We start from the raw sequence: 25458 nt of genomic DNA, 5'->3' as shown, positions 1-25458 counted from the left end.
AGGTGTTTTTCTAATGGCTGGGTCAAAACAGGGTAACGCCGCAGCAATGCTTCTGGGAGTTATGGCTCCCTGTTCTCCAAAACATTGCTCTTACGTTTGCAGTTGTGCAGTTAGGGGAGGCGCAGGCAGATTTTCTTTGTAATTAACCAGAAGTTCACTGACGTTGTTAATGCTATCCTAGGTATTTTTTTAAAAGGAAGGATTAGTTGACGTGTGGGAGAGGCTAATTAAGAGGGAAAAATCAATTAAAGAAAAATCAAAGTTAGGTTGTAAGGAAAGAACAGAGGAATTCGAGAAAGAATTTAGGATCCAGAGTTTACAAGACAGCAACTGAATTTTGAATAAATTGATAGTTGACTTAATTGGATTATTATAATCTGGAAGAGTAAATGAAATTTAAACTGAATCTTGTATTGGTTTTAAGATAGATCTATTTAAAAAAGCTCAGCGTGCCCTTTTTCTTTACGCTTGGAGGAATGGACGAGAATACAGATGTAACCCAGATCTCAACGTCCACATGGACCTGAATTTTTCAATTGGACCACACTTCCATCTTCCAAGGGAAAAATACTGAAAAGGAGACATTGGTTGTGGGGCGCACTGTATAGCGCTGCCATGGGACCTTCCTGTCTTTCCAGGGCATGAAAGGAACTTCTGGGAGAGAAAGTTCTTTTGGGCAACACTGTAGACAAGCATGAATAGGTTTTACTCATTTTGAAAGTGGGAGAGAAATGGTATACTTCTTCTATGCACCCAACAGGTACCTTTAATTTACAACCATGCTACTGTGGAAGGACTTTTGCAACCATTTTCAGGCTACTGTACACTCCCTTTAAAGTTCTGATGGCAGAAAAGCATCATAAAGTACTTATCCCTTCACATTTATTATTTTCATCAGAGCAGGATGCAGGAGTGCCAGGTACTTTCCAAAGAGACAATCCCTGCTATGAAGAACAGACATTCTTAGCTTAATATTGCTATGATTTCCAGCTCCCAGTGCAAAAAGACAGAACTTTCATTGTCAAGAGCTACAGAGAACACACGCATATGCACACACACACACATTAGGCACTTTGTTTTATTTTGCAAAAAAAAAAAGAGTCTTTATATATAAACCATTTCATTCTCTCTCAAAACATTCTACAACTATACAGCTGTTTGCTCCATCATTTGCATAGGAAATACCACAATACAAAAATAAGGTAGGGGGGAGGCAAAAGAAGCAAAACAGCAACCAATTTATGCATGTGTTTCCACGTATAAACATTTGAAGCCTTACAAAATTATTTACATCGTTTGTCAACTATTTACATTAAGAGCAACATTTCTAACTATAACAAACAAAACTATAATTTATCAAGTACATGTAAAATTGTCTTAAAAAAAAAAGAGTCTATCATATACCACAAATAAATAAAGACAAACAACAGTTTTAACAAAGCTAGGTTTTCCTGCAAGACCCTTTTTTGGTATTTTGATTGTCTATTCTAGCCTTTGGTTGACAGCTTAATATTACGGCTTGTGACGTCCAGACACTTAGTAGGTTTGTTTGGTTTTCTCCTGTTGTCTGGCCAAATCCCACATGGTCTAACCTCATCTTTGGCCCTTCATCTACTATTTCAAGGCTGAACACTGTGGATCAAAGTCATTGTTAGCATAAAAGGGCACCACCTCATTGACTTCAGTGGAGTTTCAGCTACTTTTGTCAGCAGTACATTTTCCCCTGCGTGTGTCAATCTGAACAGTGGATTAACTAAACTGCACTGTAATTTTAAACAAAATTACTGTATCCTTTACCTTCTACTAAATTACATGCAATATCCACATGAAACTAGATCACACTGGTGCTGAACCAGATTAACATGTCTGTATATGAAAATTGCATCCTAAATCCTTTTTAAAGTGATACTAAGTTTAGCTTATAGTAAGAGGTTTAACATTCTGTGTTCATTGTAACCATCCCCGTTATTTAAGCTTCCAACATTGACTTTACAGTTAATTCTAAATGTTTTGCCCTTTTAAGCAATTTGAAAACAAAATCCTGCTTTGAATATTCAGTGCACACCGTTTGAGTTAACAGGTACAAAACATCTGAATGCTTAGCTCATTCCTCTTAAGAAAAATGAAGCTAAATTGGTACTGTTTTGAGAGGTATTTAAATAACTTTTTTTGTAAATGTGCCGTGTTATCAAATGTAAAACAACTGCTTTTTTCAGATGATTCTTAGAAAACTTTTGTATTAAACTTAAAAAGCGGATTTGCATATTTACAAAATCTTTGTCATAGCAAACATGCAACATACAGAACAAAATGTTTTGTTCTATGGCTGTTTATGAATTTTTCTATGATGTACTTTATCTCCACAGAATGACTTAACATTTAAAAAAAACCCACAAGTACTAAATATGTCCAGTAAAAAGCTGACAGATTAAAATTCATGGCTCTTCCACTGCGTTCATTCATCTGCAGCCTCTCATTAATTCGTTTACTAAACATTGTCACAATAATGACAGTGCTTTGGTCAAAACACCGCAAAAGAAAAAAAGAAGTATGAAGATGCAATGTGTCAAGACATAATACTTTTAAAGAGATGAAACCTGCTGACTAAAGCCATATACATCATGAGAGCAAACAAACGACCGAACACTCTGGTATTGTGATACAGTGTCTTCCTTTTTTTCTGCATAAATATACAAAATATACATTTCCAGTTTCTTTTGAGATTTCTTTTAAATGGATAACCCATACTCAAAAATTAAACTAATTTTAGTTGTATGTTGAGAGTCAATAGGAAATTGCATAGATACAAAACAGCCTCAACGACAAGTCCAGCTTTTAGTTCTGATGCCTCTTCATGTGGAGAGCCAGGTGATCGGAGCGGGAGAAGCTGCGATTGCAGACAGCGCACTGGAAGGGCTTTGCCCCTGTGTGCTTCCTGTAGTGGCGCGTTAATTCATCCGAGCGAGCGAATCTCCAGTCGCAGCCTTCCCACGTGCACTTGTATGGTTTCTCACCTGAAACGGAGCACAGAGAAATGAGACTGTTTTTGGGAGAAAACTGATGTGGTATCACATGGAATGGCACTGCTGTTCAATTTAAAGAAGAAATAAACAACTAAACAGGAGTTGACATTTCCTTATTATTCACAGCTCTATTCAATAGGCTCCAAACTAACAGCTCCTTTGTTTTTTCAGCAAATTTTGCTCTTGAATCTGTGATTTAATACCTCGGTAAAATGTAAAAAACTTTCAAACATACAAATTGGACACAGCTACAGTACAGAAATGCACAGAGGTAAAAAAACTGCATCAGATTGAAATACGCTCCCTTACACTCATCTCAGTATGAGAGGGAGTAGGAAAAAAAAGCAGTCTCTCGTGAGTATCCGGTCTAGTTTGTATCTTAAGCTTGCACCTTTTAAAAATGGGTAAATTAAGTTATACAGAGCTTTTTTAAAGAGGTCTGAAATGGGAAGGAAGATTTCTGTAAAGATTCTTTGTAGCGTGCAGATCTGTTCAAGAGCTTCTGATGTGTGAAGAAAGGGGGACAGTGTGTTACAAATACAAAGGGGATAGTATTTTCGAAAATGTCAGAGGCAATAAAAACTTGCGGTATCCTGGTTTGGGCTAGCTATATATAGGGGAAAGCACCTAAAAGATCAAAGCACCCATTTTCAGTATTGAATGTCTACAATCAGGTGCTTAAATAGCCATATTTTAGAGGTGGCAAGTGCTTGTTGTCACCATCAGTCTATACTGACACAGGGGGAGCACGGCATCTCTGAAAAACTGCTGTGTTACAGCAGCTCTGAATACAATTTTGAAGTACCCAGCTAGTCTTCAATACACTGGCCCAAGCACCCAAAATATTTGCGTTCATCCATTTTAGAACTATAAATGGGGTATTTTAAGCATGCCTATAATTTATAGATTTGTTTGTTGAAATGGGAGAAACATGAAGCCACAAAGCCAAGATGACTTCTGTGTGAAACCAGAACTTTAAGCATGTACATACACCTGCTCGGGAGCTCGTATGGACATGATGTCACCGTACAAGTAAGCTTCGTATAAATAAAGAGGCTAAGACTACCTATTTATAGGCTATTGGTTGACGTTGGTTGACAAAAACACCTTTCAGTTGGGAGAGTCGATTGCTATCTATATCCTTTATATTAACTTGAACCATTTGGCAAAAAGGGAAAGAAAACCGAGTTTATCAAAGCACTCGGCAGTAGCTTCCTCTGGAGCAGAATCAGACCAAGACTGAGCTTTCCAAAAGGTCCTTTCCAACATGTCTTAAAGACTTTATCCCTCTCCACTGGTCTCAGACCTTTGCCCTCACAATCTCAATCCTATAGCACTGTGGAGTGACTCCTACTTTCCCCTCTTTTACCATCACACAAGCACACGGAAGAAGGACAGAAGCCAGTATCCTGCAATCAGACCCTTCTGCACCAGTTATGCAGAGAACACCATTTGAGAAACTCAAAAGCATTACTTCAGAGATGCTAATTTACCATTCAGATGAAATTATGAAACTGGTTTTGTCTGGCAGTTTCTACTGCTTCTTCTGATCAACTAGTTAGTAACCTTCCATCTACTACCAAGAGCAGAATCAACCCTCTGCTCACAATGGGGACGTGTCTTCATGTTGGTAGTAGCACAGTCACAAACAGAACCAGACCTCTACAAGGAAAACTAACGACCCAGCCAAACAACCACTTCTTTGCATAAACGGTGACCGGGATTTATTGAAATCACAGTGGAAATATACCATCCCTTAAGAAAAGCAAACTTAGAGTCTGGCATCACCTCTCATAGAATTCAAAATTATTTGGTGGATGGCAAATAAGAACACAAATTATTACAAATTTCTATCACAGTTGAATTTACTCTGCCTGATGCTGATTGAAGACTGGAATGATCTACTACACAGGTCTCCTTTTTGCTTCATGCAACATACACTATAGGTTAAAATACAGATTTCATTCAAACCCAGTGTGTAAAGCTTTTCTAACATCCAAGAAGCCAGTTGAGATAACACATTCGGTCTTCATGGCAAAATGACAGGAAAGGTCTCTATTCAGTGAGGGATCTTTTGCAGCATATACATCATCTTTAATGCATTTAAACTCGGTTATTAAAGCAGTCTGTAAAAGACTGCATTGCTGATCCACAGGCATAGCACCAGGGAGATCTTCCATGAACACTGTGTTAAAACACACGTGCACACACGGAGGTTGCACAAAAGCATTACTCCTGCATTTGAAACACCTTAATGTAAAGCCAGCATATTTCTTTTTCTCCTTTCTTTCCCCTCTTTCCCCATATAAGCTTCAAACTCTTCTTTAAAAACCTTCACTTAAAACTGTCGTATTATACTTGATGCTAAACTCCCAATCTTGTGATCCTCCCACTCTAACTGCCCAGAGAGACCATATACATGGTCAGGCCTCCATATGCTCCAAACACTTGCTTATCCATTTTGCAAAATTACATGGGAAATGAAAGAAATGGTAAAGAGACTGGGGAAATAGCACTTGTTGAACAAAAGCCTAGGAGTACCTAGACCAAACCAGACCAGAATGGGGACCAGGAGATTGAAATCACAGTTTCCAAACTTGGTGTCAAGGAGGTATTGAAGTACGTGAAACTTCACTGTGTGTCACGCTACACTGTTCTGGAAAAGCAGTCTCGAAAGTTGTCCCGCGTAGGTGGTACCTGACCCCGTCTGAGTCCAAACAAAACTGCTGCCCCCCGTTAAAACTTTTCCTAACCTGCGAGCAGCATCAGCAGGTGATATGAAGGCTCCTGGCATACGAACCGCTAGCAGTCAGGGCAGCGGTGAACCCTGTACCTTGCTGGGCACCACAGCTTCCAAGTCAATGCTGAATCCAATGGCCAGACCCCCACCAAACTCCAGGGGACCCAGCTTCCCAGAGACACTATCTAGAAACTTACCCCACTGTCATGGTCACTTAACTGCCTGCCACAGCCACAAATCCTCCCAGGCAATGGCATTGCTCAGAAGAAAAGCCAGGCAGTGCCATGCAGAACAGCACTGCTCCTCCTTGCCGGCTGACTTCTGCAGACCTGAGCTAAACCCAACAGCGCTCAGGGGATGCACAGAGGGGAACAAGCTAGTGCCTTACGCAGATTGTTTTAACAGTGTTACTTTTATGTACTGGAAATTAAAGCCAGAATGCTGCTTTTAACCCCTGCTTTGGCCAACACTGAGAACTGGAAAATGTATTTTTAGCACCAATGTGGAGGCCCGGATTATTTTGAATAAATCCTAGGGGTAAAATACTGAATATCTATGTTTGTAATGCTAGTTTCCGTTGGAAAGTTCTATTTAAGAACGGAATCAATTTCAAATGTTTTCCTTTTGGGCAAGGAGGAAGGGGGGCAAGAAAAAGAAGGTGGAGATTATTTTCACTCCTTTAAAGAAAGCAGAAGAACAACTAGCTGGTAGTATTTTCTCTCTCTCAACCTGTACACATGCTTTTTGTCATTTAGCAGAAATAAGAATTTGGTTTATGTTCCTGCGGCAAGGGAAAAAGAGCCTCACGTTACATATTTTCTGAAGCGATCCTACTTCTTTGCTATGCTGACTTTAAAGCGCTGAGAAATCCGGGGTTGAAGATTTATTTTTAAAAAAAGCAGGTATACACAACAAGGGACACTGAACCCTTTATCCACTGTTTTCATTGGCTACATAGTAATGTAAGATTTGTTTACTTTAATGATTGTGCGAAATACAGTAGCTGTAAAGTTTCAGAAATATTTGGTTTTCCTCCAGCAATTTAGGGCTTCTATAGGGTGTTAAACCAAGAATGCCACTGGTCATCAAATACGAAGGCAGTACGGCTCCGTTACTGGAACACGATCGTGGTATCAAACAGATATTTCACTGTAAAAGCAAGAAAACAGCTAACTCCTCCACTTCAGGGGAGCTTCCACGGGATTTGTTAGAATGTCAACACTGTTCAACTAAAACACCATGGAGGAAGCTGGTACCGATTTCCAGCCAAATAGCACACTCCAACACTTTCTTCCCAAGCCAGAAATATTATACACAGCACTTCTGGGAAACAGAACTGCTTTCCTTTAAATTATACTTCAACAGGATAGGGATTTCATAAGTTTAATTGGATTTCTGCATAACCTCCTCCCAGTATCACTGATCTAAAATATTTTGCTAGGCTTATACATCACAAAATATATTTTTAAGTTCTTGAGCTGTTAATATGTATCCATTCTCCAGTTTAAAAAAAATACATTTGTGGAGCATGAGAAACAGACTTGTACTTCAGCACAGAAATTTTAAGCACTAATGTTTCGTTTGGAAGCTCTTTTACAGAGAGCACCTAGCAAGAGATAAGGGATTTTAACCTGAAAGGAGACTATTTTGTTTGCAACGTGTCTGTCTGTTAAGAAAAAATATTTATAATGCTGAGAAATTGCAAGGATGTCAAAAAGATGTCTGGATATCCACATACAACATGCTAACCTAACCAGCCGCTTCAACAGATAAACTACCCCAAGGCAGATCCTGAGGTTTGGGATCCTTGATGATACCACAAGAGAATGCTCTGGACCAGTGAGACACACCACATTAGCTCTTCTCCCTTTAATTTATACCTTCTTGGGATTCAGTCATTTCGAAATACACTGATTGCTTTCCTAACACTAATTCTAGCCACTGGCAGTGTCCATCGTGGCCATGCTCATTTGGATCAGGTACAGTGCCACCAGTGGGGGGGTGATGCTCATTTTGAAGACATCTTCTATCTTCAACACATAGCCTCTGCTCGAGAAAATGTTTCTGTTTAAAATCCTGTTCGGAAAAAAACGATTCACTGAAAACCTCCTTTAGTGATGAATTTCCCCATTAACAAGAAAATAAGCTTCCTTACTTCACCAAAGAGTTGTGTGACTTTACTTCTGCAATTCACTGCTAGGATGGCTTTCTTTATATTTAAAGCTGCAAACAGCAAGGGCCGGATTTTCAAACCTAAAGTTAAATAACTCTGTTGGTATGCAGAAATTCAAATACAGGTATCACACCAGCCAACGCCTGCAACTTCTCTTATTTCCTATCAGAAATTTCTGTCAGATCGGTGAGTTTGCAACTTCCTTGAGGAAGAAAAAGCAGCACACTTTTCAAAGACTCCGAAAAGACATCACCTGATTACAGCTCATAAGGGTATAAAAGTATAAAGACATGCCCCCCTGCCATTCTTTCCATCGTTTTAGTATTATTTGTGTTTATTATGAAATTATTTCTAGTGGCAAGTGTTCGGCCTTAAAAAATATTCAACTAGGTGTGATAAAAAGGTGGTAGGCAAAGCAGAAGTTTCTGCACCATAATTGCACCAGCTATGTAGATAGCCTATATTATGTCCAGTTTTAAAACAGGTTATTACAAAGACTTATGTTGTCTCAAAGTTTTCTGGTGCAGTTGTTTTCAAATTTTTCACATCTTAACATCAGTTGTCTTAGCTCCCTGATAAGCTATAGCCTCAAATTTTTAGAAAAAACAAGAACAAATGAAATGTTTTTTCTCTGTTTTAGTTTGTTTGAAATAGCTTTCCTCTAGTTCATGGCACCACAGTTTTAAACTCTGGTCTCTTCCAGGCTAACTGGAACTGAAAGTAGTTGCTTGGGTGTATGTCTGCACTCATTCAAAAGAAGTTTTTTGCTCCCAACATTTACCTAAAATTAGACCTTCCTTCTGCCATTGACTAAGCACTGTAGCCATTGTTAAAAGCAGCTTGTTGGTTGGGGTTTTGCCCTTTTTAAGATGGGTTTTTTTTCTTCGAGAAAGAGCAGAAAGCTGAAATTTCAAAATAAAAAAAATCCCTCGGGTGTTCAAAAGCTCTTTAGTGCACTGAAATTCTCAATTGTTCAAGATGGAGATGGATCAGAGGGCTGACGGCATGCAAGGTACGTCCAGCTTATTCTGTGAGTGACAAAATAAATTTAGTCCTTGAAACATCCAGCCCACCAGTGATAAGAATGCATAACATATGCTGCACATTTTTAAATGTGATAAAGCCTTTGCCTAGTATAGTAATGGCTAGAGGGTGACCATTAAGTACTACTTTACAACGAAATAGCATTTTAAGAAATCCTGTAACAGAAAGCTGTTGTGCTTTGTAAGTCCAATCGCTGATAAATCAAGCAGTAATTGATCTCTTTCTAACAAAAGCATGAACAGGAAAAATGATAACTGACCGGTAAGCAAAGAGGACGGTCAAAAGAGTTGTGCATTATTCACTTTCTGACTACAGAGGCGCAGAAGGCACTATCTTCTCAGAGCTCCAACCAGTGCTTGAAGCACTCTCATTTTGCTAAGTGTTGTCTTACGCAGTTCAGGGATTACTGGGGAATCTTGACTGGCCTGTGCAATGGTTTATTTTCTTTCTGGCATAACATTCTGTCTTAACAGAGGTAGTCTCTCTTCAAGGAGATATGCAAACAAAGAGGAAAGGAATTTTTTTTAAGTAGGTTTATAAGAAATCCATGCCATCTGGGGTGCATGGCTGTGTGTACAAGTCCTGTGCTGGAGAACACATTTCCTCATCTATGCCTGTGGTGCAAGAACAGCTCTTTAGCTCTCACACCAATAACACTGGCTCTTGTACAGTCAGATAAGAGGTGCTCTTAAAATGGAATTTATTAAACACGTACTCTAGATTTCCATCTACTGTATGCACACACACATAAAAAAAAAATTGAAAGCAATACATTAAAGCTATTTTAACTCAAAGCGAAGCACTATACACTTGCCAAAATCAAAGGTTTTAATATGTCCTTAATCAGAGTTGTTAGAGATCACTGAATATAAATAATGCAGCCTGACAGGACAGGAATGCTGCTACCAAGATACTCAGACTAAACTAGGACATTACTTAAATGTTTCTAATCTTTCACCAATGGGAGGTGCAGGTCATCTAACAAACAACAAACAACACACTACCCTGGAACCAGGAGTCAATCGTCCCAGTCAAGCTCAGAAATTAATTAAAATAAGGAATGTCTAATCAAATAATGGAAAGTTTTAATCACCGGCAATTGCTGTGAATCTTGGGACTATATTAGCCTATGTAGGGCGGTCTCAAAATGAACTATATTTAAAGCCGGTCTCTTAGGTCAACAGTTTCCTTATCAGGAATCAAATATCCTGGAACTGAAGTTTAATCCTCTCAGGGAGCGACTGACTGAAACAACAGTTTTTTTAAGCTTTCATGCTTAGAGGGACTTTCTAGGCTTTTAATCAAAAAGAAAATATTAGGCTTTTCTTTCCAGTATCTAAAAATCTAACAGGAGTACCCCTCACCTGACACCTTGAAATTTAATTCCTCCTTCATAAAAATTGTGTGCTGGACGCTGATGTGAATGACCAGTAATATTTAATTAAAATTTATGTTGCTAAGATTTCACCCTTTTTTGAGCAACACATTCAAACATGTCTCATTTAGGTTATAACTACAGATAAAGAACCGGATCAATTAATCCCAAGGTCTGCAATCATTCACAAAGTGTTTGGAAAAAAATGCATTATTTTCCCTTAAACTGTGGTTTGCACAGGAAAATAATGTACTTCCATTTCTCACACAGGCAGCTAATGGATTTAGCAGAATTCATAAATAAAAGATACCAACATATTCTCCAGCAGTGTCTAGCAACACTGCACTTTAATGCACTTTGTGAACAGCTTTATTTAACTTCCCTCCATTCTTTCTTATTGTCTCTATCAATGATGGCATTTACTGACACCTCCTTAAAGTATAATCTGTGCAACTGACTCATCTAACAGGTTAAAGAAGCAGAATCTGCACAGAAATATTACTTAATAGCTGTTTTCATGATGCAAAGATTTTTCCAGGATGAGGTTTGCTACATACATAGAACGCCGCAACCATGAACAAGGCGGAGTCTTTTGGGGCCTCTCTTCCCTACTTGTACACCAAGTCTGGGGATGACTTGAGTCAATACATGTTTTCGTAAGGTGCTTTTTTTCCAGCAGGAGTCTAACTACCGCTCGTCTTCCCTTCTGAACAACGGGCGTCCTGAATTCCCAGGCAATTCTATATGGTATCACCTTTAACAAGCATCCATATACAGCTATGGTAAACTCGGAGTGCCAAGTCCTATGGACTGCTGAAGTCTATTGCACACAACTGGTTCTAATTCTGATATACCATCAGAGCCTAATTCTGGATCTAGTGAGGCAGAGATCGAAATTAAAATAAAACGTTTAACACCTTGAGGAATCACACAAGTCAGCAGCTGTCCCATGCCTATATAAACATTTGAAATAACTAGGGACGGTGGAAGTATTTTGAGTGCATCTCATTTAGAGAAATGCCATTTCTCTTGAGTTATCTCGGCTTCCACTTCCCATCACCAAATACAAACTAGATCTATAGATAGAGATGAAATAGTTCTGCAGTTAATGCTAGAAACTATTAATGGCAAGCCCACCATGTGACCAGAGAACATGTCTGTACAAAGACTCTGTATACAGAAAACCAACATGCAGACGGAAAATGTCCTCAATGTGCGTGCCTCGATGTGTTCAAAACAATGACAGATTTTCCTCTTAAAACCATACACAATTCTGAACTGTGCAGCTGTTCACAGAAATAATAAAAAAAAAAGCCACCCTGGAGCCAGCAGCTCTTCTGCAGCGGTACAGGTAGGGTATTCTAGGTGCCTGCAGATCAAAGGCTCAACTTCCACAGTCCAAATTTTTAGCATATAAAGAAATCTAACAGGACAAATTATAGGACCGCTGTTTCTAAAGGGTCACTTGAGATCTATGTATATACCCAGATACCAGAAAAGGAACCAAAGGAGGCTTATCTACAACACAAAAGTAACTGCTTCTCACTGACATTTGGCACGTTTTTCATGTTGGACACAGCTGTGATGCCAGAGCCTTAAGGTGGTTTTATTGCTGGACAGCCCGCAATAAATGCATAACCCCCTCGCACATTGTATACCATAGTTGCACAATGCCAGTTATGAAACAAAACTTGTTCCATGACTAACAGGTAAAATTATTTTCAAAGACAATCCCTGTTTCAAAAGGTCAAAAAATCCAATCTGTTTTGAGAGATGTTCCAACAGGTACTTCAGCATACCGAATACCATGTTACCTGTTTCAGGAATAAGTAATATGAAGTAAAGATACCATACTGAAGTGTTTTAATGCATTAAAATGTACCAGACGTCTGCTCCAGAACTGCATGGAGATGGATACAAAATGTCCTGTATCTTTGCAGCATTCAAATCTTTGTCCATCTTCAATTTTGGCTTTACCAGTTTACCAACAACTAAAATTTACTTCAGAATTTACAAATGCTGAAGCATTACCTAGAGAAAGAAAAACGGATGCCTGCTTCAGCGACTGGTACAAATACATTAACCTTGCTTATCTCGTTACGGGAATACTGGATTCCCAATCAACAGCAACAGTCCAGTGTAATTACATTAAATCAGAATAACTATGCCAGCTTATACCACCTGACTTGGTGTAAGGTAAACACCTTGGGAACACCTAAGAAAAATGTAAGAGATTTTCCTCTTGCCCATTTCCTATAGTTTTATTTAAATGTAATTTATAAAGTCTGACAGTGTGTTCATATCTGAATTGGAAAAAAGACTACAGCCTACATTCCACCTATCAAAAACCAACATTTCCCTTAGGTTTGTTCTCAAAAAAGGTTGACTAAACCCAGTGAAAGCCTTTCAGAAGAGAAAGGCTGCTAAATAAATACTGTGAAAAGGCTGAGATTTTCCAATACAAAGGAAAACCATAAGGTCTGTCTTGACTTTTAATGGCAGACAAACTTTGCTGCAGGCTCTTTTATTTTAAGATGACAGATTGCTGAGAAGGGCGGGGACTGGTTGGGATGAGAGGGAGACTGCAGCCAATTTTAAAAGGTATTGTTAAGAAACTAAGAATAAGGAGAAAACAACTTCAGTGGTCCATGATTACTAAAGAACGGGTTTAGCCAGCTAAACAGGTCTGCTATCCCTGAAGGGATTTGAAAGAATATCACACACAACTTTATTAAAATGGATTACGTGACACTTGCTTTAGACTTTGAAGGTAAAAGCGTCACAAGAGTCTTTTATAAAAAAGAAAATAAAAAAAATCAAAGCTCAATAGTGCTGTATGAATTCATAGTTCTGGGCGATGGGGTGCACAGAGGCACACACCCAAATGTAGCCCTCGGCATTGAGCCCTTCTCTTTGGAGATCAATAGAGAGATTCCCCTACACTCCTGGAGGATCTGTGCAACTTCACAGGTTTCCCTGAGTTTGCGCCCATTTACTTTAACATTCACTAGATCGATCCACGGTACTGGGTAATACAGATTTCAACCATATGTTAAGGCAGAGATCAGAATTGGTGCTGGAAATCTTCAAGTATTAAGTGAATATTCAAGAGAGTTAAACTAATCCAAACTCTGAAATAATGCAGGTAACAGGATACGGACTCACATTCTTGCATGTAATGCACGCTTTTGACAGTTTATCCCTTCATTCACCTCCCCAGAAGACCCTTTGTATTACAGACCTGCTTAAGTTCACTAGATTTTTATCTAAAACAACATTCTTGTTTCCATGAATACATCAGCTCCTCTGACCTTTGCACATTTATCCACATTTCTAAGGTCAAATATCTATAGGTAAAAAAGTGAAGGCAACAATAAACATTAGTGACCCTAAGCAATATGTATTAGCGATGTGGTATGTATTTCTATGCACACAAGTATTAACTTTATAAACCCTAAAGTCATTACTACTCCAGGCACAAAAAATATATAAATTGATTTAAAAAAGGAAAAGTGTACGTTTCAAATTATGACTATGTAATGTTCATTTTTAGACTAAAGCTTTGCTTTTATCTCTCTTCCTAGTTATTGTATAATAGCAAGTGAGATATTTAAAACTGGTATTTAGTTGCTGGCTAAAGTGCATAAGTGGAAGTCGCGCACTCTTAAACTTACAGATTATTTATTAAAGAGCAACAGGATTATACTCTCTGACATTACTCAGGTTTATAGCCTCATGAAAATATTCCTTTCTTACTAAGCTTGCTGGTAATGAGCGATTATATATATCAAAAATATTTTTAACAGTGTTCGTGTTTAGTCTATTACTAATGCAAAGCAATAATCTTTGCACAGTTGCTTTTATTTTTTTACTGTGAATGCAACACAGGTAACTCTTTCATTTATCAAAACAAAATTTCCATAGTGCCATTTAGCCTGGAGATCCTCAGTTCCTTTACAATAATCCAACGATCCATTCAAAATAGCTGCTGAATAAAAGGCCTTGTTTCCATAGAGACAGTGAAACATTTTGTTAGATCATAGCTCATGCTAGGTTTTGTTTTGACTTTTGGTTTAAACTTAGGTGAAGCCCCATTACTTGAACGGCACAGCCATAGCGCTGACAGCCTGCTTCAACAAGCGAGTTGCTTGAAGTTGTGACTTGGGTTTTGTGCTGAATTGAGGTCCAAACATAGAAGAGATGGGGTTAATACTCAGTTTTAAAAGCAGGAGTTGCAGCCCTATCATTTGATTTCCTTACAAAATCAGTCATGTGCTTTTCACTGATTTAGCATAAACAGTTCTGTACTAAGATCCCAGCAAAGAACTGTCCTAAATAGTTTCAGGCGCGCTGTTGGTGAGCTATGTTTTTCTCCCCATCTCCCTCTCTCCTCCTTTCCCCTGCCTCAGCAAGTGAACGCTTAGCAAGAGCACCTACAGCGGTTCCACCTCCCAACTGCTGTCCTCTGCACGGATGGCTCCTGCACCCATGCACAAGCAACACTGTCCCCAGCTCCGCTCGGGCACAGGCCCATGAACGGCAACTGCCTCTGCAGCTCCAGGCAGAATTTTATCGAGGTACAGAAAACAAGTGTGACGCGCTGACACTTTTAATTTCCTCCATTTTAATTCCTTTCACCAGCAAAGAATTGAAATTATGTCTTTTTTTAAAAAAGAAATATATAGAACCACTTGTCTTAAAAAAAATAATAAAGCACACTTAATGCTAAGGACGAAGCAAATGGGAGTTTTCATGATGTTTCTGAAAAATTCTAAGATTAAATAATTCTAACAAGTCAAAGAGAAAGCCCAAACCAGAAAATTCTATCTATTTAGCTAAATCTTGAAAACTAAAACATGTTTACTATGCTTAATTTATTATTCAAGGAGAAAAAAGGTCCATTTTTTAACACTTTATGGCATTTTAGATTGAAAAGGAAAGTTTCCATCTGTTTTATTCTTAGCTATTTTGAGTTTTGTATTATAAAAGGTTTAACAAAACCACATTAAAAGAAATTTTTTTTCTCATTTTCCAAACCTTAAGTTTTTCTTAACTGAACTGCCAGTCTGAACCCACCCCACTCTAAAGAAAACAGGGAAAAGATGGCAGATCAAACATGCTTGCTTTCTCAGAAAATGTGTAAGCCTTGAACGAACAAGAGACAGTGAGAGAGTGAGTACATACCCGTGTGAGTTCTCAGGTGCGCTTTTAAGTGAGAAGACTTTGTATAAACTTTTGTGCAGCCTAAAACAAAACAAAGTAAAAAAGCAGAGAGGCATTTCAGTAGGGAGAACAGGAACGCTCCATGTTATGTTTAAACTTCCTCACTCAGTACTATGGTATTATCTGGAAACATTTAAGTTTACTACCTTCTGGCACCATCATGATTTAGAAGTAAAATTTGATATAGAAAGCTCCTAGGGATATGTTGCTTTACATAGAAAAATGCGGCTGTTTCTTCTAGCCTTACTACCTTGTAATGCAGTGTAGACCAATAGCTGCTACAGTCTATGTACAGTAACACCTGCTAGACACCAACTCAGAGGGGGACTTTAGTTTTAAAAAAATTTCCTAGAGGATTTGATCAAGCCAGACTCAGTGTCACTGTTACCCAGGGCTCAGCATCACTCTTCCACTGAGCATTTATGATACGGCACACTAAACGGGCAATACACGGGCTGAGAGTTATGTTGGTAAAGGGGGAGATCAACAATGAGCAGCAACTCCTCTCTGTGCTCAGATGGGTGTGAGCGTCTTGTATTTGGGATCACGTACTACATGGAGGCACAGTTTATAGTCAGGCCTCTCTTCCCCTTCAGCACAGAAGAAGGAGAGGCTGGAAGGGAATCCATCTGTGGACAATTTTCAGAGGTAGCTTTAATGGATTTATGCAGGCAGCTGAATCCCGTTCGTAACAGCAAAGATACGGCCGTGGCCTCAGCTACCAGGAGCTGAAATGATTCTTTCAGTGCCAGCGGGTTCAAACTGAGCTGTACTGCGTTGGACAAACTGAGTCTCTGCTCCATCGCGAGTATTGGAAAAGTGGAGCAGGAGCTGCACGGTCACACTGACTTACATTAGAGAAGGCCATAATTTTAAGGTTTTTTTCTATGGACTACAAGTTTTGTAACATGGTAAAATAAGCTCAGGTGTTTAAGAGAATTACAAACGACATGAAGAAAAGGATATATATTATTTAAAGAATGTGAAAGTGTGTCACAGAAAATAAAACAATAAAGAAGAGAAATTCTATTTTGACAAGAAATTATTTGGTTCTCCCTAGGTACAGACTACAGCTAAAGAAAACCACTTATACCTCATCCATGACTAATCACAGGTTTTTTTTATTGCAAGAGCTGGGATTTTCTGGCACAGATTGCTTACCAGGATAGTCACAGTAGTGGATACGTCTTTTCTCCAAATCTGGGTTACTTCTCCTGTTGTATCTTACTGGTTGGATGTTCTGAGGGGTTATGGGCAGAGTTGCTGGTAAATTTGGATTGTGAATTGCCAGCTTGGAAGCTATAGTTGCGGCGTACGAGGGAGGAGGGGTTAAATTCTGTAGCATCTCTGCTTGTCTGTCTGGACTTCCAGGCTCTGAGCTTGGGGGCGAAGGAGGGAAGTAAGTGGCCTGCTGCTGCAGAAACTGGTTTGGCATGGTGTAGGTGCAGGGGGGGATGCCCTGGAACTGTTTCATAGCAGTCTGTGGAACAGCCGAGGAGAGCGTGTTAAGGCCCGCCATGGCTGACGGCATGGAGACATTGTTAAGGGAGTCCATCACGGCTGCCTGAGTAGTAGTGTTGGGCATATCTAAATCCGGTGAGCTCAAGAGCTGATATAACTGGCCTTGCTGGGGTGTGACGGAAAGATGGACATCTGGAGTAGGAAGCTCCTGCTTGATAAAAATGTTGTTCACATCGGGAGTTTGGTGGGAGCTGAAGATGCTGGTAAATTCGGGGAGGGCCTGAGTGGGGGCGGGGGCAGGGGCAGGGGCAGTAGTTTCGCTCTGGTGACTGAAGATGGTGACTGGCTCTGTCTTGATGTGGGTTACACAGGGTCGCTGAGATTTGTACAGGCCAGTTCTCAGGTGGCTAATGTCGGGGAGGAAGACGTTCATGTTGATGCTGTAAGGCAACCCTTCGCTGTCAGTGAAAAACTGGTCTACAACCGAGGCACTGTCTCTTCTGTATTTCTTATGCTCGGGGATGACGGGAACAGGCGGGAGCTGAGGTGCCAGGTATTTCTCCATTTCACATCTTGTCTACAAAAACAAAACAGACCATAATCCACATGATTTCTTACCAACTAAGAAAGATGATGGCATGCAAGTCGCGTGAGGCTTTGCAAATAAAAGGCAATACTGTTCAGCCAGCCGCAAGCTACCTACGGAGGAAGTTACAAACACTCACGCTAATGGAAACCTGTCTTTTATAATCGGTACACTAATCAGCATCATCAAGGACAAGGAGATAAAGTCATGGCACAAGTCGTTCACGCAGAGCAAGCATTAAGATTGACCTGATGTTTCAGCATACGACGAACTTTTCATCTTTTATGCCTACAAGACAGTGTGAGGTGCAGAAATGACAGGCGCTGTGCCTAATCTGCAGATCTCCTGCTCTGGAATTCACTGCTGGAGCAGGGTGACTGCCTGTTTCACCCGCTTCTCTTTGAAATGCTAACTCTAAAAGCCACATCCTCAGCTGGCTATTTGAATGCTAATACTTCAAATAATGTTCATATATATATATATATATATTCTATACTTTCAGGATTTTTCATCCTTAAATGAAAGGTATTTGATTAGAAATACAACATCAAAGTGTAAATTTATAAATAATACCAAATAAAAAGAAGACGGGTCGACGGCGTCAGAGTGCTCTTTGTGTAAAGTGTCTCTGGGACTACACTTTAAAAAAAAAAGATCTATGCAGTGTATAATTGGCTAATAGCGTGATAAACATGTCCCTATCCATGCCTCGGTCCTAGGAGAGCTCTTTAATTACTGGGAAATCATTCTCTTAGCGTAGTGGTGCGAGGGAATCCGTGGGTGGCTGGAGCTCGATACACTACTGGTACAGTCATCGGCAAAACATTTATCACGCACTCTCCAGTGGGCAAATGCTACATTCCCCCCTGCCCTGTCAAGACTGCGCTCATACCAGACCCGTTTAGCACCCCGCAAGAGAAAGCGGCTGACAAACAGCAACTCTGCCCGAAAGTGGATTTTAGGACCTTTCTTCAAAGACCCCCGGTAAACACCACAAACAAACAAGCCGCCTTCCCGTCCCTTTGATCTGGATCTGCCCCGACATGCCAGGCTACTTTTTCCAGCTCTTGTTTACGAGCCGAGGGCAGCTCGCTTTGAAGACGGGAGTTATTTACTCGCTGGGGAAGACACCGCCGAAACGCAGCGCCCGACAGACCGCTGCCCGGCACCGGGGGCTCCCCGGGACCCCCCGTCCCACCGACCCCGGGGGCTGGGGCCGCGGGCAGCCCCGGCGCAGGGGGAGGCCGGTGCCCCACAGGACGCCCGTCCCGGCCCACCGGGCGCTGGGAGCCGCTTCCCGAGTGAACACCGTCCGCGGGCTGAAGCCCGGCTGCGGTCGGCGCCTCCCGCTTTTAGCTCCTACAGCTGTTTGCGTGTGGATCCGCTCCCAAACAGCCTCCTGGGACAGGCAGAAAGTCCCGGGAAGTCCCCCCCGGCCCCGTGTGTCGTGTCTCCCCCCCCCCCCCCCCCCCCCGAACATGACTCCCTGCGTGGGCGAGGAGGACAGGCGGCCGCTCTAATTCTGCCGCCGGGCAAGTGCACAGGCAGCAGCTGTAGCTTTCAACACACCCGCGGGGGCTGCCCGGCTTCCCCCCCACCCCGCCCCGCGACGGCCCGTCAGCCGCCGCCGGAGCCCACGCCCCGCCTCAGCCCCGGCCGCCTCAGCCGCACCCCGGGCCGCCTCACCGCGCTCCACCGGCGGGAAGGCGGGAGCCCCGGCGCCCTCCCCGCTCCGCGGCCCTCCGCACAGGCGGGCTGGGCGGCGGGGTGGGGCGGGGCCGCTCCCGCTCTCACACGCACGCACACCCCGCCGCCGCCACCGCCTCAGCCCCGCACCTCGGGGTCCGCAGCCCGGCCCCACCCAGTCCCGTCCGCCCGCTCCTCAGCGGCCGCTCCCCGCCCGGGCGGCCCCGCCGCGGGAAAGGGGCGATGGCCGGTGGGCTGTGAGGGGGGTGGCCGCCGCCTACCTGTACCATCTCCTCCGCCGGCAGGGTCGCGCCACCACCCCCGCCGCCGCCCCCCGGGTGCTGCTGCTGCTGCTGCTGAGGCGGCGGCGGCTGCTGCTGCTTCAAGTCCTCCCCGGGGAAGATCGGTGCCTCCCTGGCCCCCAGCACGGGCTTGAGCTGCGCGAACACCGGCTCCTCGGGCTGCTGCACGGGACCCAGGCGGGCGCTCATGGTCAGCACCCTGGTGGCCATGAGGCAGGCTGGCGGCGGCGGGTGCGGCGCGGACGGGCTGCCCGCCCCGGCGCAGGGGGACTGGCCCGCGGGCGGCTCCGGGCGGGCGGCGGCTACTCGTGCGCTCACTCCCCAGCAGCCCCAGCCCAAGAGCGCATCCACTCCGGTGTCGTCAGTGCCTCCGCCTGTACCTGGCCACGGGTATCTACCCGGTGACACACGCCCGCCTCTATTTCACCCTACTCCACCCCCGGCCCCCCCTACACCCCACCCAGCCCGGCGAAGGGGGCCGGCCCTGCGGGCTGCCCTGCCTACGGGGAGCGCGGACGGCTCCTCCCCGCGGCGCGCCTGCCTTGCCTTGCCCCGCCGCGGCGTGCCCGGCCCGGGGGAGCGCAGCGGCCCCGGCCCCGGCCCCGGCCCCGGCCCCGGCCCCGGCCCCGGCCTTGCGCTGCGCCGCCGGCCCAGCACCCCGCGGAGAGGTGCCCGGCGGAGGGGCCGGTGGCTGCAGGCGTGCCGCCCTGCGCAGGCAGGGGCTGTGTGCAGGCAGGGGCGCCCGGCGCGGTGCTCGCAGCGAGGTGGAAGAGGGTTTTCAACAAGTGCGGCGGTCTGCCGAGGCCCTTCTCGTGCTTTACTATTATTTATAGTCTTTTAAAGAAGCGCTGCTAATGTAGGCATTTTAAAATAACCGTCTCTCCTACCTTTCATCTTCAAAGGCAGTCATTCAAATTTATTATTTTTTGTCCCGAAGGCAACTCGTACTCGAAACCTGCTGCTAATAAATTTCAGCGCTGCAATATACATCACCATACGCTGTGAAAATGCTGTTACCGAAATATCTCAGAGGAGAAGGAAGAAGGGGAGAGGAAAAGACAGCGACAATTGTCTCTTCTTCCCCCCCCCCCCCCCCCCATGAGGCAAGTTTCTATTTACTTGTTTTGAGGTGTGGTTTTGATGCAAAGCATATTTCCCCGTAGACACAGAACGGTGAGCTAAGCTCCCGCATGTTTTACTGAAGGAGGAGAAAAAGGAGGGACACTGTCCGTCTGTACAACACCAAAGGACTCACGTTGTATGGGGAAAGTACAGCATGTAGTGGAGCCTTGGGAGAAAAACAAACTTTCCACCTTCCTCCTGGCCCTGCCAGCCCTGCGCTCCCGGTTTGCAAGGAGAGAAGGTGCGAATCCACATTTTTAAACGTAAAAAAGCATTTTTCTGGTCAACCTGGCACTCCTCCCATTTGCCTTCCAGTTCACAGCGAGTAGGATGTCTCAGAGCCTGCATGCAGAAAGCTAATTACAGAACCGGGAAAGAGTTCAGCATAACATTTCTTTACACAAACTGTCTGTTTAGCAATATGCAGCCGCTTGATGCTTGTTATTGCTAACATAGATCCGGCTACTCCCGTCAGCATAGTGTTTAAAGTCACGCAGGCTAATTTCCATCCAACACTAATGCGTATTCAGATTCATACAATATGCGACTTCAGTGTCCTTTTCCGAAGACTCATCACTGCATTTCTTTCTCCATTCTAGCCTAGAAACAGGTGTTTTAACAAACAGATATTAAAATCATATTTTGTTTTTGTGTGAATGCCCTTCACATAACCCTAGTTTAGGGTTATGCTTCAAACTACTTTTTTTGAATGCCCTTCTTGTGCCCTATTTCAACCCAGTTAGGCTTTGAACTACATTTTTGACCCTCTGAAATGACAAGTTTGGTATAAACTGCTCTGTAACAGCTTTAAAAATGCAAAACTAGTAATATTGCACTACACTGTCCAGAACTTAATTTGGCTGTAATTCTCTTAGATCAGGCACAATACAGGGCTAGGCAGCATCTGATACAGTGCATATACTAGTAACTTTCAGACATTTATGTAAATTGTATGGCTGCAGTAACTGAAATTTTTCTGAGACTTGCATACTTTAATTATATGTTTTACCTCCATCTGATTAAATGAATGATAAACAGATAATTTCAAAATTGTTTTTTTGTTTTGCTTTGTTCTATATATGTATGTTTATAAAGGGCCTGCTCTGGCAAACGCTTTGGCAGGTTAGTTAGAACGGTATCGCTGAGTAAAGCTCTGTGTATACTTAAACATTTTCAGAAGCAGCTTTGAATGTGTTTTAATTTTTTTAAAAAGGATATAATTAGGTCTGAACTGCAGGTAAACAAATCCCATCCCATCGCCATGTTTTTGTGCTAATGATGGGCCTGGTCCTACAGCTTTTTGTTAAGCAACAGTCAATGGAAGATAACTAAAGAATATATAATTTTTAAAGGGCAATTTTTTTTACTTTAGCATTTCTACTGTCACTAACAATTAAGCAGGCAAGTCAGATCGACTCTTGTTCCTGCTCAGGTTCGCTGCTTATCTGACGTACACAGTGCTGCACTGTTTAGCTTCTAGACAGTCTAAGTGAATGCTTAGATTCAGACAAAAATATTATTTACTAACCTGTTTTAAGAATTTCCCTTGTTATTAGATTTTATACTTCTTTGAACAAATAATTTTTATTTACCAATTTAAAGTCAGTAACAAGCTGCCAACTAACATAATCTCCTAAATTAAATTGAAACAAGAGTTTGTTCAGAATTAATAATCAGAAAAAAAATACAAGTTTACAGTTACAATAATTTTGGAATGTTTCTGTTTCTTCACTGATTTTGCAGACAAAGTTAGAAGTGAGTTTACAGCTTAACAGACAAATTTGCAGCAGAAAACCGAGGAAGCTCTTTTAAACCCAGCACAGTTCTCTTTGTGTAAGTAAGACGTTCAACAGAAGTGTTCGGGAGTTACGGTAAGTTCCCTGAGCATCTTATAAAAATGACAACTCAAGGTCTTAAGCTACTGTCCCGCAGAATAAGAAGGAGAAATAAGACGTTGAGTGGTAAGCAGCTGGATACGCAAAGGACACCTTCCAGCATCTTTGGTCACTGATGAGAGAAGTGCAAGCTCTGCGCTCGAAAGAGCATTACCAGGTTCAGTGAAAAGGGGTTAAACTTTCTGAAACTATGTAAATGCTGCAGGTTCTGAGTGGGCAAGGATCCAGGCTTTCTGAATGAATGTAGACTCAATTACTTTGAACTCTCTTGTTCTGTGCATTCCTCTTCGCTTAGTAGTGCTATACCCATTAGGGGAGACAGGAGAAAACAAGAACAAATGTCAAGTCCCAGGCGGTCGGGAGCTTGGCAGTGGTGGAGCACAGCACTGCCTTGTGGGAGAGGGGTTGGGAGCAAAGGAGTTCACTGGGTGGGAGGGGGGACAGGATGGATGGAGATGGCCTCCCTGCTTTCCTAACTCATCCGCTCCGCCAGATGGGAAGGTACTTGTGTTTCGCTGTCCTGGTGGGGAGGAGGAGGGCCAGAGTTGATGGGGAACTGCACATGCATTGTTTGGAGGCGTAGGGAAGGACTGGAAAGATGTGGACAAGTTGTTTCATAATGATGAGGGAAACCTGAGGACCACAGCTGAACTGAGCCAGACTTGAGGCCATAGGAAGATGTCTGATAATAATTTCAGGAGCTTTTAGCATATTCAGAGGCCTGTTCTGAGTCAGCAAATACCCACCTCCTTTTTTCATGTAAACTTACTAGAGAAGTGGAAATAAATGTTCTTCTTGCAAAATCCGTAGCCATCTGTACTTTTTGCCACCCATTAGACTCTGTCTCTCCAAGGGAAGAAATGGTTTCTGTTCTTACTTCTGCCTTTCAAAAGAGAGCCACTACAATCCTTTTACCTCAATAAAGTAATTATTTTTCTCATTCTAACTTTCCACTGAAAACAGGATTGCACTAGCCACGAGGTACCATCTTAACTCATGACAGGCTTTGCAAATGCCACTCGCGCTATATAATACAGCACCACCACAATGAGGAATGTAGCAGGGTGACTTTCTGTTGAAGTGAATGTGGAAAATCATGAAATGATAGTCTATTGCTGTGTACCTTTATCTGTTGCCATTTCAGGATTAGCTTACAGAGGTGTTCCCTTTGCTTACACAAAGGCAAGCCCGGTTCCCATTTTTCATTCACTTTACTGGAAATACTGTGATAGACCCTGTGGAGAAAAGGATACTCTTCCTGAAATAACAAATGGCACTCCCTAATAAATTCAGCCTGGCGTTTTGAGTAAAAATACACTTCATCTTGACTTCTTTCCCCTCTTAATATTTCAGTAGTCATCCAGTTCCACCTTTTAGCTCTGACAGGCAAAGTTATACAGTCAGGAAAATCTCTCTAGTTCCCCTTGGACAAGGCTTTGTTGTGAAGCACATACAGAAAGTGAGTTTTCATTTTGCTAAGCCCCCTGTATACCCTAGGACAGTTGTGTAAAGCTTCCCTTTCTCCGTGGAGTCCTTCAGGATTTCTTTGCTGCACTGCTGGGAGTGAAGGGCATACTTTCCTGAACCAGCTTGGCATTTCTTGCCACTGGAATTGAATTGGCACATCATGTCAAGTAGAAACCTCCTCAACAGAGTGACTCCAGCATCAGAGAACTGGATTTGACAGTTTTTAGAAAATAAAGATATAGCGAAACAACCAATTCCTCTACTCCTCAGGCCAAGGGAGAGTCACCGTTGCAAAGCTTGGTACAGACTTTATATTTACAAAATGAGTGGTGTACGCAAGCTTCTCTTTTGCACAGTTAAAAATGAGGCAAAAGTTTTAAAGTTATGTTTGAAGTTTGCTAAGATTACTAAAAGCACCCAGATGCAGTTGTACTTGTGGTTTGTTTTTATCCTTTAGCTAAACATATTTTTCTTCCACTGTAAGATGAGTAAGTTAGAATAGTAGTGAAGGTTTGTGACAACTAAATGAAGGTATGTAAACTTACCCACAAATAACCTTTGAAAAAAATTTTTGCAGCAACAGGTAAAGATCCTACCATGTCTGCATTTTCTATGTTTTGACCTGAGTCAGTCTGCACTGTATAAAGCCTAATTACAGATTAATTATATAAATCTGCCTATGCAGAGATCTGTTCAAGTATTTTCCCTCAAGTTTAACTTGAGCATGTGTGTATACACTTGCATGCATCAGTCTGATTTGCTATTTATCAAGGCCAGTGCTGACTTGGCAGAACAGATGCTTCAAGATGGAAACTTCAACTGCTCATTACTTGAATTCTTGGATTAAGAATCATCAACCTGTCTGGAGGAAACAAGACATCTTACTCAGTAGCTGAACTCAATCTTTACTCGGATTTTAAGCAGTCTTAATAACTTAGGGTAACAGCCTTGTATTTCTCAGTTCCAGGTACATTTCAAGTATTTTCAGCCCACCTGAGAAGAGGAAGTACAGAAAAATCTTTTATTGTTTCCAGTCCCATTTTTTGACCTCTGTAGGTTTAACGTATATCTGAACTGGAGGCTGTTTATTACAACAGGCCTTTTTGAGAACAACAGTCACTGACTCAGCTTTAAGAAACAAGTGTTTCCTGTATTTTCGTCTGTTGTCATACAGCTGCTCGGCTCTGACTTGTTGCACGGTAGGGCCAGAAACTCCAACAGCATGCTCCTTAAGCATGTAATTCAATTATTTATGTACTATTAGTGCAGAAATCTGTACACGGGGTAATTACGCAAGATTAATTAAAACGCATACTTAGAAAATAACATTCATGATTTTTGGAAAGGTGGTTTGCCTGTCA

General features: G+C 42.3%; 1 protein-coding gene across 1 annotated transcript; it reads right to left on the bottom strand.

Annotated features, from left to right (window-relative positions):
* Positions 1-2835: 2835 nt before the first annotated feature.
* Positions 2836-19823, bottom strand: KLF5 (KLF transcription factor 5). Its single transcript, XM_059824579.1, has 4 exons — positions 19593-19823; positions 16740-17616; positions 15540-15599; positions 2836-3014 (listed from the first exon to the last, which is right to left on the bottom strand). Exons 1-4 carry the CDS (start codon positions 19821-19823, stop codon positions 2836-2838), a joined length of 1347 nt encoding a protein of 448 aa, XP_059680562.1.
* Positions 19824-25458: the final 5635 nt, after the last annotated feature.

The sequence above is a fragment of the Gavia stellata genome, chromosome 1 (assembly GCF_030936135.1).
Source record: "Gavia stellata isolate bGavSte3 chromosome 1, bGavSte3.hap2, whole genome shotgun sequence".
Lineage (NCBI taxonomy): Eukaryota > Metazoa > Chordata > Aves > Gaviiformes > Gaviidae > Gavia > Gavia stellata.
The sequence above is the reverse complement of the archived record's forward strand: the minus strand, read 5'-3'. Positions and strand labels throughout refer to the sequence as shown.